Source organism: Zonotrichia leucophrys, chromosome 1A (assembly GCF_028769735.1).
Source record: "Zonotrichia leucophrys gambelii isolate GWCS_2022_RI chromosome 1A, RI_Zleu_2.0, whole genome shotgun sequence".
NCBI classification, from domain to species: Eukaryota; Metazoa; Chordata; class Aves; order Passeriformes; family Passerellidae; genus Zonotrichia; species Zonotrichia leucophrys.
This window is the reverse complement of record NC_088170.1, coordinates 70,995,880-71,010,182: the sequence shown is the minus strand read 5'-3', so window position 1 is coordinate 71,010,182 and position 14,303 is coordinate 70,995,880. Positions and strand designations below refer to the sequence as shown.

Genomic DNA, 14,303 nt, shown 5'->3' with positions numbered 1-14,303 from the left:
CATTAAATCTCAATTTAAACCATGGAAATAACCTTTAAAATATTGTATAAAATTTTGGGTATAAATCCCATTAAATCTTAATTTAAACCATGGAAATAACCTTAAAATATTGTATAAAATTTTGGGTATAAAATCACATTAAATCTTAATTTAAACCATAGAAATACCCTTAACAATATTGTATAAAATTTTGGGTATAAAATAACATTAAATCTTAATTTAAATCATAGAAATAAGCTTTAAAATAGTGTATAAAATTTTGGGTATAAAATCACATTAAATATTAATTTAAACCATGGAAATAACCTTAAAAATAGTATATAAAATTTTGTGTATAAAATCACATCAAATCTTAATTTAAACCATGGAAATACCCTTAAAAATATTGTATAAAATAACATTAAATCTCAATTTAAACCATGGAAACAACCTTAAAAATATTGTATAAAATTTTGGGTATAAAATCACATTAAATATTAATTTAAACCATGGAAATACCCTTAAAAATATTGTATAAAATTTAGGGTATAAAATCACATTAAATCTTAATTTAAACCATGGAAATACCCTTAAAAATAGTGTATAAAATTTGATGTATAAAATCCCATTAAGTCTTAATTTATACCACGGAAATAACCTTAAAATATTGTATAAAATTTTGGGTATAAAATCACATTAAATCTTAATTTAAACCATAGAAATACCCTTAACAATATTGTATAAAATTTTGGGTATAAAATCACATTAAATCTTAATTTAAATCATAGAAATAACCTTAAAAATATTGTATAAAATTTTGTGTATAAAATAACATTAAATCTTAATTTAAACCATAGAAATACCCTTAAAAATAATGTATAAAATTTTTTGTATAAAATCCCATAAATCTTAATTTATACCATAGAAATACCCTTAAAAATATTGTATAAAATTTTGGGTATAAAATCACATTAAATCTTAATTTAAATCATAGAAATACCCTTAAAAATATTGTATAAAATAACATTAAATCTCAATTTAAACCATGGAAATAAGCTTAAAAATATTGTATAAAATTTGGGGTATAAAATCACATCAAATATTAATTTAAACCGTAGAAATAACCTTAAAAATATTGTATAAAATTTTGGGTATAAAATCACATTAAATATTAATTTATACCATGGAAATAACCTTAAAAATATTAATTAAAAAAATAATAATTATAAACCTCTCATAATCTCCCACAAGCAATCTTCTCACCAAAAACCTCCCTTTTAAAGACGACCTTGGGGCAAGGTTTGGAAAATAAATTATTTTTCATAGTCCATGAATAGGGGATTTAATAGGGTTTAAATTTATTTAAACCCCTATAAATGGGGTTTTAAGTGAATTTAATGGTGTGTAGTAATTACCATTATCAGCTCCAAAAATTGTTCTAATTCTGCTATTAAAAGTTTTTTTAAAATTAAAAGTTTTTTAAATACCTTATCTATTTTCTCCCTGGATTTTTTTTTTTTTACTGTACACCAGCAAAAGATCTTTTTCTTTAATTAATTTATTTATCTATTTATTTATTTATTAATTCATTTAAACCCCAACAAATGGGGTTTTAAGTGAATTTAATGGCGTGTAGTAAAAATTAAAAATTTAAAATAAATTTAAAAATTTATTTATGAGCAGCAGAATTGCCAAAATCTTGCATTGTTAATGAAGTTTCTGTAGTGACAAGAAAGAGCTGCTGAGGGATAAAAAGTCCTTTAAAGGAGCTGCAGATACTTAAATCCATCTCCAAAAATATTATATATATAATTTTATATAAATTATATAATTTATATAAAATTATATAAAAATATTTTATATTTTTATAAATAGGATTATATAAAAATATTTTCTTTTTTTCCCTCTTCTTTTCCAACAATCTCTCCAGGGTTTGTTGCCTTCGAGACAAAACGTCCCCAGAGTTTTTAAGGCAAGAAAATACAATATTAAAGCAAATAAGGCAAGGAAAATCACATTTTTCATTTCCAGATGAGCGTGGATGTTTCTGGAAATTAAAATAAAATCTATTTAATTTAAAGAGAAATAAGATTTTTCAGCCAAGCCCTCGCTGGTGCAGCTCTGAGAAGCCTCAGTGTGTACAGAAGCTTTTCCTGTGCCCGCTGGGAAATTAAAATTATTCCTTTTTCCAGGATCCTAAATGACACGAAATGATGAATATTGCGCTGTCCTTTATTAAAAATTTCAGATATTTTGCCCTTTTTTCAGCTGCTTTTATTTGCATGTATATAAATGTGTATATATATTTATTTATTTATTTATTTGCATGTATATATATATGTGTGTATATATATATATTTATTTGTTTATTTATTTGCATGTATATATATGTGTATATTTATTTATTTATTTATTTATTTGCATGTATATATATGTGTGTATATATTTATTTATTTATTTATTTATTTATTTGCATGTATATATATGTGTATATATATTTATTTATTTATTTATTTGCATGTATATATATATATATATATATATATATTTATTTATTTATTTGCATGTATATATATGTGTATAAATATTTATTTATTTATTTATTTGCATGTATATATATGTGTATATTTATTTATTTATTTATTTATTTATTTGCATGTATATATATGCGTATATATATATTTATTTATTTATTTGCATGTATATATATGTGTATATATATTTATTTATTTATTTATTTATTTGCATGTATATATATGCGTATATATATATTTATTTATTTGCATGTATATATATGTGTATAAATATATATATTTATTTATTTATTTATTTGCATGTATATAATGTGCTCCTGGGGGAGCTGATCCTGTTCCAATGGATCCAACCCCAAAACTTTGGGAATTCCTGGGTCAGAGGGGAAAAAAATCCTAAAAAATGAGCTTTTTAATGAATATTGCACGCTCTCTTTTTTATCACAATGTCCTTTTTTTAAAATTATTTTTAATTATTTAATAATTAGTTATTATTTTTAAATTATTTTATAATTATTTAATTTTAAATTAAATAAATTTCATTTAATTTGTAATTTAATTTCTTTAATAACATTTAAATAAATGTTATTTATTTTTGTTTTATTCCAGGAAAGTTCTTCTCCCTCTCTTTTCCTCCCGCAGCCAATTCTGAGCTGCAGGATGAAGGAATTGATCTGCCTGAAAGTTTGGGCTTTTTTGGGGGGTTTTGGGGTTTGTTTTTTATTTAAATTTCAATTTCAATTCAAGGAATTTCAATCATTGAATAGATGTAATAAATTTAGGAATTTGGTTTTGGTTTGGTTTTGCTGTGTTCATTTAGGAATTTCCATAATATAATAAAATTAATAGATTTAATACATTTAGGAATTTGGTTTTGCTGTGCTAATTTACGAATTTACATGATTTAATAAGATAAATAAATTTAGGAATTTGGTTTTTGTTTGTTTTTGCTGTGTTACTTTAGGAATTTCCATAACTGAATAAATTTAGGAATTTGGTTTTTGTTTGTTTTTACTGTGTTAATTTAGGAATTTCCATAATTTAATAAATTTAGGAATTTGGTTTCTGCTTTGTTTTTGCTGTGCTAATTTAGAAATTTACATAATTTAATAAATTTAATAATTTGGGTTTTGGTTTGTTTTTGCTGTGTTAATTTAGAATTCATAATTTATAATTACATAATTGGTTTTGTTTGTTTTTGCTGTGTTAATTTAAGAATTTACACAATTTAATTCATTTAATGAATTCAGGAATTTGTTTTTGGTTCATTTACGCTGCGTTAATTTAGGAATTTCAATCCATTACCAATAAACAGGAAATCCATCCATTACCAATACATAGGATTATTTTCCAATTATATTATTTATATACAATTGGAATTAATTATAATTATAATTATTAATATAATTAATATATATATATAATTATATATATAATTATATATATATAATTTTTATATATATATATAATTTTTTTTTTTTTAATATATATATATATAATTCTATTCCAATAACCAGGGATGAAGGCACTGTACCTGTCCTGCCCCGGAAGCCCTCGAAGTTCTCCAGAACGTCCGGAGGCTCCATGCCCAGGTAGACCTTGACAATCAGGGCCAGGTCCGTCAGCGCCTCCTCCAGCTCATCTGCGGGCACAGAGAGAAAAAAACGGAATAAAAACCAAATTTTTTCATCAGTGCAAAGACACAAATCACACAAATTTGACACGGAAATGTGTTTTTAGCGCAGCCAGAAAATACATTTTTAATGTCTCTTGGGGGTAGAAAAACCTTCATCTTCACAAAGGTCTGAAATTGAAAAAAAAACAAATTGAAAAAAAAGCTGAAATTCAGTTTTTTTCAATGTGTTTTCTCTGCATTTTCCTAAATATTTTCCTGCTGGTTTATTTCTTTAGGGCCATATTTAAATTGCAAGCTCGGCGTGCCACGTTTATGAATTTGCAATATTTACACCACAGTGCTCTAATTTAACGTGGTGAACACCAAAAAATCTATAAAAAAATGAATTACAGAAGGAATATTTCCAGAAAAATTGGAGATTTCTGTGCTGAGAATTGGAGATTTCTGTGCAGGGAATTGGAGATTTCTGTGCTGAGAATTGGAGATTTCTGTGCTGGGAATTGGAGATTTCTGTGGTGGGAATTGGAGATTTCTGTGGTGGGAATTGGAGATTTCTGTGCAGGGAATTGGAGATTTCTGTGCTGAGAATTGGAGATTTCTGGGCAGGGAATTGGAGATTTCTGGGCAGGGAATTGGAGATTTCTGTGCAGGGAATTGGAGATTTCTGTGCTGAGAATTGGAGATTTCTGTGGGCTGGGAATTGGAGATTTCTGTGGTGGGAATTGGAGATTTCTGTGGTGGGAATTGGAGATTTCTGTGCAGGGAATTGGAGATTTCTGTGCAGGGAATTGGAGATTTCTGTGGTGGGAATTGGAGATTTCTGTGGTGGGAATTGGAGATTTCTGTGGTGGGAATTGGAGATTTCTGTGGTGAGAATTGGAGATTTCTGTGCAGGGAATTGGAGATTTCTGGGCTGGGAATTGGAGATTTCTGTGCAGGGAATTGGAGATTTCTGTGGTGGGAATTGGAGATTTCTGTGGTGGGAATTGGAGATTTCTGTGCAGGGAATTGGAGATTTCTGGGCTGGGAATTGGAGATTTCTGTGGTGGGAATTGGAGATTTCTGTGCAGGGAATTGGAGATTTCTGTGCTGAGAATTGGAGATTTCTGTGGTGGGAATTGGAGATTTCTGTGCTGGGAATTGGAGATTTCTGTGCAGGGAATTGGAGATTTCTGTGCAGGGAATTGGAGATTTCTGTGCAGGGAATTGGAGATTTCTGTGCAGGAATTGGAGATTTCTGTGCAGGAATTGGAGATTTCTGTGCAGGAATTGGAGATTTCTGTGCAGGAATTGGAGATTTCTGTGCAGGGAATTGGAGATTTCTGTGGTGAGAATTGGAGATTTCTGTGGTGGAATTGGAGATTTCTGTGCAGGGAATTGGAGATTTCTGTGGTGGAATTGGAGATTTCTGTGGTGGGAATTGGAGATTTCTGTGGTGGGAATTGGAGATTTCTGTGGTGGGAATTGGAGATTTCTGTGCTGGGAATTGGAGATTTCTGTGCTGAGAATTGGAGATTTTCCCTTTTGGGGGGAAATTTTTGGAAAAATTTTTGGGCGGGAATTGGGAAATTTTTTTGGGGAATTGGAAAAATTTAGGGTTTTTGGGGGAAAAATTTTTGTGGTGGAATTTTTGGAAAATTTTTTTGGGGGAATTGGAGATTTCTGTGGGGGGAAAAGGAGATTTCTGTGTTGGGAATGGGAATTTCTTTGCGGGAAATTTGGGGGTTTTTTTGTGGGGAAATTTGGGGGATTTCGGGCCCCCCGGAATTTAGACTGGGCCCGGGGGAATTAATTTTCCGGGGTGTGGAATTTGGGGTTTCTTTTTGGGGGTTTTGGGAATTAACAACAAAGGGGTTTTGGTTGGCCTTTTTCCCCTTTTCTAATTTTTAAAAGGTTGGGGTTTTTTTCAGGGGAAAAAAAAGGGCCCCCCGGGAAATGAATTTTGGGGGGTTAAAAAAAAATTTCTTCTTTTTAATTTGGGGAATTTCCCCTTTGTTTTGGGGAAAAGGGGACGGGGGCCCCCAAAGGGTTTGGGAAATTTTTTTTGGCCGGGTTTGAAAACTGTTAAAAAAAATTTTTAATTTTTGGGCCCCCAAAAAATTTTTAAAGATTTTTCCCGGGCCCCCAAAAAATTTGTTTTAAGGGCCCCAAATTTTTGATTTATGAAAGGGGAAAAAAAGATTTTGGGCCCAAAATTTTTTTTTGGGGCCCGGGAAAAGGAAAATTTTGGGGGCCCCCCAAAAATTGGAGTTTTCGTGTGAGGAAAATGGTTTTTAAAAAAATTTCGGGGGCCGGGGGGAAAATTTGGAGAAAAATTTCTTGGGGAAGGGGGAAAAAATTTTGGTTAAATTTTGGGGAAATTTTTTTTTTTGGGGAAATTTTGGGAAAAATTTTGGGGGTTTAATTTTGGGGAAAATTTTTTTTTTTAATAAGGGGAAAATTTTGGGTAATTTTGGGGAAAATTTTTTTTAATGGAAAAAGGGGGGTTTTTGGGGTGAAAAAAATTTCTTTGGGGGGAATTTGGGAAAAAATTTTTTTTGGGGAAAAAGGTTTTTTCCTTTGGGAAATTTTGGGGAAAATTTGGCTGAAAAAAGGGGAATTTTTGGGGGAAAAATTAATTTTGGGGAGAAAATTAATTTTGGGGTTTGGGGGTACCGGGCCCCAAAAAAAATTTAAAATTTCCCCTTTTAAAATTAAAATTTTTTTAAAAAAATTTCAATTAAAATGAAAAACCCCAAAATTGTTTAAAAGGAAAGACCCCAAAATAGGGCCGTTAATGATGGCCAAAAACCCAGGAAATTTGGCCCCACAATTACCCCCAGTAAAAGGTGCCTGAGGGCCCCAAAAAAAAAAATTTTTAAAAATTTAAAAACCCCCAAAATTTTTTAAAATTTTTTAAAAAAAATTTAAGGGGGAAAAATCGGGTTTTTTAATTTTGGGGTTTTGCCCCCTTTTAAAAATCCCAGGGGAAATTTTTAAAATTTAGGCGGGGGAAAACCCCCAAAATTTAATAAAGGGGAAAAAACCCAAAAAACATTTTAATGAGGGACTGAAAAACCCCCAAAAAACAGCTTTTAAAGGGGCCCCCCCAAAAAAAAGAAAATTTAAAGGGACCCCAAATCAGATTTTAAAAAACCCAAAAAAATTTTTTTTTAATAAAATACTGGAGCCCAAAATCAGCTTAATGAAACCCCAAAACCAAAGACCCAAAAACAAGTTAATGAGAGCCAAAATCAGCTTAATAGAGCCCAAAAAATTTAAAAAGGTTTAATGAGGTCAATTTTTAAGAAGCCCAAAATCAGTTTTTAAAAGGGGAAAAACGGGGGAACCCCAAAAAACCCGAAAATTTAAAGAAAGACCCCAAAAAACAGCTTAATGAGGGCAAAGGAGAGGGCCCCTTAGAATAAACAATGAGGGGTTTAAAGGGGGAAAAAACCCCCAAAAAAAAACATTAATGGGGCAATAAAACCAAAAACCAGAAAAAAAAAAAAAAACTAAAAAAAAAAAAAAAAATTTTTATTTTGTTAAAAATATTTAAAATAAAAATTGATTTTTATTTATTTTTTTTTGTATGTTATGAATTGGATTTTCCCAAAAAAACCCCAGAGGCAATCAATGAAAATTTAAAAATGACCCTGTTAATGAGGGGGTCAAAGAAGGGGGAAAACCCCCGGGACTCCTGCAGGTCCATCCCCCCCCGGCCACGGCCTGGCCATGGGGTTTTTTGGGGGAAAAGTGGTTTTAGGGGGGCATTTCTTCCCCCTTTTGGGACCCCAGGGGAAACCGGGGCCCCCAATTTTTTGGGGGGGGCTTCGGGGTTGGGCCCCCCCAAAAACCCAAAAATTTAAAAACCCCGGGAAAAAAAAGGGGGTTTTACTGGAAAAATTTTAATTTTGAGAAGCCCAAAAAAAAAGAAAAAACCCAAAAAATTTTTAAAATTTTTCACTAAAAACCCCTTTGATTTGGGGAAAAAATTTTTTCCCCAAAAGGGAAAAAAAGGGAAAAAATTTTTTAATGAAAGGCCCCAAATTTGTTAATTTGGAAAAGGGGAATTTTAAAAAAAAAAAACCCAAAAAAAAACCCAAAAAAAAACATTTGTATTTTTTAAAAAAATTTGTTGAAAGTTGTAAGTGGAGTTTTTCCCTTAAAGGGAATAAAAAAACCCCCTTTTTTTTCTGAAAACCGGGGGAAAAATTTTGGGAAACCCCTTTAACCCCCCTGAGTTTTTTTTTGGGAAAAAAAAGGGGGAAAAAATTTTTTTTTCCCTTAAACCGGTTTTAAAGGGGAAAAACCCCTTTTTCCCCCATTTTGGGGTAAGTTTGGAAGGGTTTTTTCCCGGGGGAAACCCCCCCCCCATTTTTTTTTTTGGGGAAAACCCCAGGATGCCCCGGGGGGAATGGGTTTCCCTCCCCCCCTTTAAATAAACCCGGGGGAAAAAAAAGGGGTTTTCCCGGGGAAAAAATTGGGGTTTTTTTAAAATTTGGAGTTGGGGTTTTTTTTCTCCTTAAAATAAACAAAAAAAATTTTTTTTTTTAAAAGGTTTGTTGAATTGGGGAAGGGGAAATTTTTTCACCTTAAAAAAAACAGAAAAAACCTTTTTTTTCCCCCAAAAAATTTGGGGCCCAATTTGGGTTTTTTGGGAAGGGGGTTTTTTTTTCCCAAAAAATAAAGCAGAAAAAAACCTTTTTTTTTTCCTGAAAAAAGTTTTGGGGGTTTTGGGGAAGTAGATTTTTTCCCAAAAAAATAAAGAAAAAAAAACAATTTTTTTTTGAAATTGAGTTTTTTTAAAAATTTAAAGGGTTTTTTTTTTTCCCTTAAAAATAAAGCAAAAAAAAATTTTTTTTTTGAAAGGAGCTTTGTTTTTGGAACCTTTTTTTTTTCCCCTTGAAAATAAAGCAAAAAAACCCCAATTTTTTTTTTTTTCTTGGGTTTAAAAAAAAAATTTTTCATTTTTTCCCTTTTTTAAAATAAAAAAAAAGAAAAAAACCCCCGTGGTTTTTTTTTTTTTGAAAGGGGGGGTTTTAAAAATTTTTTGGGGAAAAAGCTTTTTTTTTTTCTCCTTAAAAAAAAAAGGCACAGAAAAGAGGGGCTCCATTTTCAAACCAAAAAAAAAGGGGTTTTTTGGCTGGGATGCTGAAAAAATAAAGAAAAAAAAAAATTTTAAGAAAATGACCAGCAAAGTGATTTTTCTGACTAAAATGAGGCGGAAAATTTTGAAAAAAACATTTCCCCCCAATTTCCCCCCCGGTTTTTTTAAAAACCCAAGGAGGGGAAAAACCCCCCAATGCCTTTATTTCCTTTTCCGGGGAAAGGGAAATTTTCCCCCCCAAAACCCACGGGAAAAATTTTCCCGGGTAATCCATTCCCTGTTCCCCCCCCCCAAACCCGTGGGGAATTTGTCCCTTGAAGTGGGCCCCCGGGAAAAATTTTAAAAATAGAATCTAAAAAGGGGCGGGGGAAAATTTTTTGTTTTTCCCCGATAAACCCCCCCAGAAAATTATAAAATTTTTTAGATGGGGGGTGATTTTTTAAAAAATTTAAAAAGGGAATTATTAAAACCATAAGAAGAATATGAAAAACCCCTTTTGGAAATTCAGAGGGGGGCAAAATTTTTTGTTTTAAAAAAAACAATAAATTTAAAAATTTTAAAATAAAAAAAAGAAAAAAAAAGATTTAAAATTTTTATAAAATTTTTGGGGTGTAGGGTTTTGGAAAACAATTTGGGTTTTAATTTACCCCGTTTCCCCCAAAAGGGGGTTTTTTAAAAAAAAAACCCCCAAAAATTTTCCCGGGAAAATTTTTTTTTTTTTTAAAACCCTTTTACCCCTTCCATGGGGGAAAATTTTCCCCCCCCAATTTTTTCCCGGGGCCCAATGGGCCCGGAAAAAATAAAAATAAATCAAAAAAGTCAAAAATTTGGCTTTCCCTTCCCCCCAATCCCAAGCATTAAAAATTTTTTAGAATTTTTTTGTTTTATGATTTTTTTTGAAATTTAAAAATTTTTAAAAATAACCATAAGAAAATAGGGGGGAAACAAGGGGTTTGGGAAAATTTAAAAAAGGGGGTAAATTTAAGTATACAAAGAAAAATCAATTTTAAAAATTAACATGAAATGATAAGATAGATTAAAACCAAAATTTTTGGGGGTGTATGGTGGGGGTAAATTTTGGGGGTTTAATTTACCCCTTTTCCCCCAACTCTTAATAAAAACCCCCAAAAAAACCCCGGGGGTTTTTTTTGTTTTTGAACCTGACACCCCTGGGGAAATTCCCCCTTTTTTTTTTCCTGGGGCCCGGGTTTTCCTCAGTTTTTGGGGGCCCGGGGAAAAAGGGGTTTAAAAATAGAATCTAAAAATGTCGGGGTTTGTGCTTTCCCGATAAAATGCCCCTGATAAAATTTTAAAAATTTGGGGTTTGTGTGAGATTTTTTTAAAAAATTAAATGCAATTAATAAAACCCAAAAAAAAAAATAGGGAGAAATTTTTAGGAGGGCTAAATTTATGTAAACAACGGGGAAAAAAAAATTTTTTAATTAACATGAAATTTTTGTAAGATAGTTTTTTAAACCATGATCATTTGGGTGTATGGTCGAGAAAATTTTTGGGGTTTAATTTCCCCCCCTCCCAAGCTCTTTAAAAAAAAAAATGCAAGAATCCCCGTAAAATTTTGTTTTTTTTTAACGCTAAAAACCCCTTTTTGGGAAAATTCCCCTGAACTTTTTCCCGGGGAAAGGGCCCATGTTTTGTGGAACCCGGGGAAAAATTACAGAAGAATCTAAAAATTTCAGGTTTTTTTGCTTTCCCCAACAACTGCACCTAAAAATTTTTAAATTTTAGATGGGGGTGTTTTTTTGTAATTTTAAAAAAAATTTAAAATTAAAAATTTTTAAACCAAAAAAAATGAGAAACCAGGGGTTAAAAATTTAAAAAAGGGCAAAATTTTGTAAAAAAAAAACAATAAAGTTTAATAATTAACATGAAATTTTAAAGTAATGAAAGAGTATAAACCAGACCCCTTTGGGATGTATGGCCCCGGGGTCAGATTTGGGTTGAATAAAACCCCAAACCCCAGCCCCTTAATAAAAACAACGCATAAATTCCTTTGATTTTGGGGGTTTTTTTTGGGGGGGCCAGAGCTCTCACCTCGATTCCATGTGCCACCCCGGGGGCCAGCCCCCCCCCGGGGGGATTCCAGCGTCCCCCTTTCCAGCCCGAAACTGTCCCCCCCTGTACCTTATGGCCGGGAAACCCCCCCCTGCAACCCCGAGCGGGGGGAAAGGGGGAGGGGGAAAAACCCCAAAAGGGAAAAAAATTATTTTTTCAAAGAAATGAAGGGCCCAAAAAGGGGGAAAATAATTTTGGGGCCCCAGCAAGGTGCTTCTGTTTAAAGGGGGGGTAATAAAAACCCCCAAAAATTTTGGGGTTAAAGAGCCCAAACATGTTAAAAAAAAGGGAAAAAAAAAGCCCAAAAAAATTTGGGTTTAAAAGAGGGGGGGCCCAAAAAATTTGGTTAATGAGCCCAAAATCATTTTTTGGGGGAATGAGGGGCCCAAAATTTGGGTTTAAAAAGACCCCAAAAAACCCAAAACCCGGGTTTAAGCCCAAAATTTGCTTTTAAAAGGCCCCCACTTTTTATTTTTAAAGAGGGCAATGAACCCAAAAAAAATTTGGGGCCCCAAAATTTTTGGTTTTCCCCCAAAAAAAAAGGGCGTTTAGGCCCCAAAAAAATTCTTTTTAATTTTTCCCCCAAAAACATTTTAAAAGAGGAATGAGACCCAAAAAAGGTTTTAAAAGGGGGCCCAAAAAATTTGGGATTAATGGGGGGCCCAAAAATTTTGGGATTAATGGGGGCCCCCAAAATAAAAATTTGGTTTAAATTTAAAACCCAAAAAAAAGCTAAAACCCAAAAAAAAATTTTTTAAAGAGGGTAATGAGACCAAAAATTTTTGGGATTAAAACCCCCAAAAAAAATGTTAAAAACCCCCAAATTTTATTTAATGAGGCATTTGGGGGCCCAAAAAAGGGAAAATTTAAACCCCCCCAAAAAAGAAAAAAAGGGGAAAAAGAGAGCCAAAAATTTGGAAAAAATTAAGAGGGCTTTTAAAGGGGGCCCAAAATTGGCTTTAAAAAAATGGAAGAGACCCCAAAAATTTTCTTTTAAAAAGGGGGGGGTGAGACCCCAAAAAAATTTTTGGGTTTTTAAAAAACCCCCAAAAAAGGGTTTTATTTGGGGAACCCCCAAAAACAGCTTTTAAAGGGGAAAAAAGAGAAAAGGAAACCCAAAACTGGTTAAAAAAAGACCCCCAAAAAAACATTAAAAAGGGCCCCCAAAATTGGAATTTTAAAAGGGGGCCCCAAAAAAGGGTTTTAAAATTTAAAGACCCCCAAAAAAGGGATTAATGAGGGCCCAAAGGAAAAGGGGTGAGCCCAAAAAATTCTTTTAAAAAACCCCCAAAAAATGTTAATGAACCCCAAAAATTTTCCCTTAATGAGCCCAAAATTTTTTGTTAATAAAAGGGGAAAGAACCCCAAAAAATTTGGAAAAAAGAAAAAAAGCCCAAAATCAATAAAAAAATTTTTAAAAATTTTTTTATAAAAAAAATAAATTTTAAAAAAAAAAAAAATATAAATTTAAAAATTTTTTATAAAAAAAATTTTTAAAAAAAAATTTTATTTTTAAAAAATTTTTAATTTTTAATTTTTTTTAATTTTAATTATTAATTTTATTAAAAAATTTGTTTTTTTTTAAATAAATAAATATAAAACATAAGTAATAATAAAAAAACATATAAAAAAAAAAAAAATAAAAAAATAAAAAAAAAAATTTTTAAATTTCATAAAAACAAAAAAGATTTTAAAAAAAACCCCCGGTTTGGGGGAGAGAGTTTAGTTCACTGGGGGAAACCCCCGGGTACTCACTCCTTTTACCCATTTTCCCAAAAAACTTTTTTAAAAAAAAATAAAAATTTTCCCTCCGGTTTTCCTCCCCGAAATAATTTTTCCCCGGTGGTGTGGCGGGGCCCGGGGGGAAAAAAAAAAAAAATTTTAAAAAATTTTAAAATAAAAATATAAAAAATATAAAATTTTTTTTTCCCCCCAAAAAAAATTTTTTCCCGGGGGTTTTGGGGGAGGGCCTGGAAATAAAAAAATATATTTTAAAAAATTTTATTTAATAAAAAATATAAAAATATAGAAATATTTTCTTCCCCAAAAAAAACTTTTCCGGGGGGGTGGCAGGGCCTGCAGTTTTTAAAAAAAAATTTAAAATTTTTAAAAATTTTTAATAAAATTAAAAAAAAAAACCCCAAAAAAATTTTTTACCAAAAAAATTAAAAAATTTAAAATTTAAAAAATAATTAAAAAATCTTTAAAATTTTTTTTAAAAAATTTTTATATTAATTTAAAAAAATTAAATATTTTTAAAAAAAATTAAAAATTAAAAAAATTAAAAAATTAAAAAATTTAAATTTTATTATATTTAAAAACAAATTTTTTTTTCCCCCCAAAAAAATTTTTCCCCGTGGGGGGCGGGCCCCGGCAGTTTAAAATAAAATATTTTTTTAAAATTTTTTTTTATATAAAAATTTTTGAAAAAACAAAAAAATTTTTTTCCCAAAAAAATTTTTTCCCCTTTTTGGGGGGAAAAGGGGCCGGGGAGAAAAATTTTAAAAAAATTTAAAAAAATTAAAATATATTATAAAAAAATTTTAAAAAAATAAAATTTTTTTACATTACTTTAAAAAATTACTTTTCCATTATTTTAAAAATTTTTTTTAACAAAAAAATTTTTTTCCCCAAAAAAAATTTTCCCCGGGGGTGGGGCCGGGGCCCTTTTGGAAATTTTAAAAAAAAATAATAAATATTATAAATATAAAAAAAAAATAAAAAAACAAATTTTTTTTCCCCAAAAAAATTTTTCCCTGGGGAGTGGCGGGGCCGGGGGGAAAAAAATAAAATTTTAAAAAATTTTAAATTTTTAATTTTTAAAATTTAAAAAAATAAAATTTTAAAATTTTTAATTTTAAAAATAATAAATTTTTAATTTTTAAAAAAATTTTTAATAAAAATTTTTAAAAAAATTTTTGTTAATTAATTAAAATAAATTTAAAATTTAAAATTTAAAATTTAAAATAATATAAAATAATATAATAAAAAAAAA

The 14,303-nt window shown here is 30.3% G+C and overlaps 1 protein-coding gene across 1 annotated transcript in view; it reads right to left on the bottom strand.

Moving 5' to 3' along the window:
• The window catches only part of LRGUK (leucine rich repeats and guanylate kinase domain containing), a 77,591-nt gene that overhangs the window by 26,824 nt on the left and 36,464 nt on the right, over positions 1-14,303 (bottom strand). Inside the window, exon 9 of the mRNA XM_064733883.1 lies at positions 4,045-4,152. Within this exon, the coding sequence (XP_064589953.1) occupies positions 4,045-4,152 (108 nt within the window). The remainder of the gene's footprint in view (positions 1-4,044; positions 4,153-14,303) is intronic.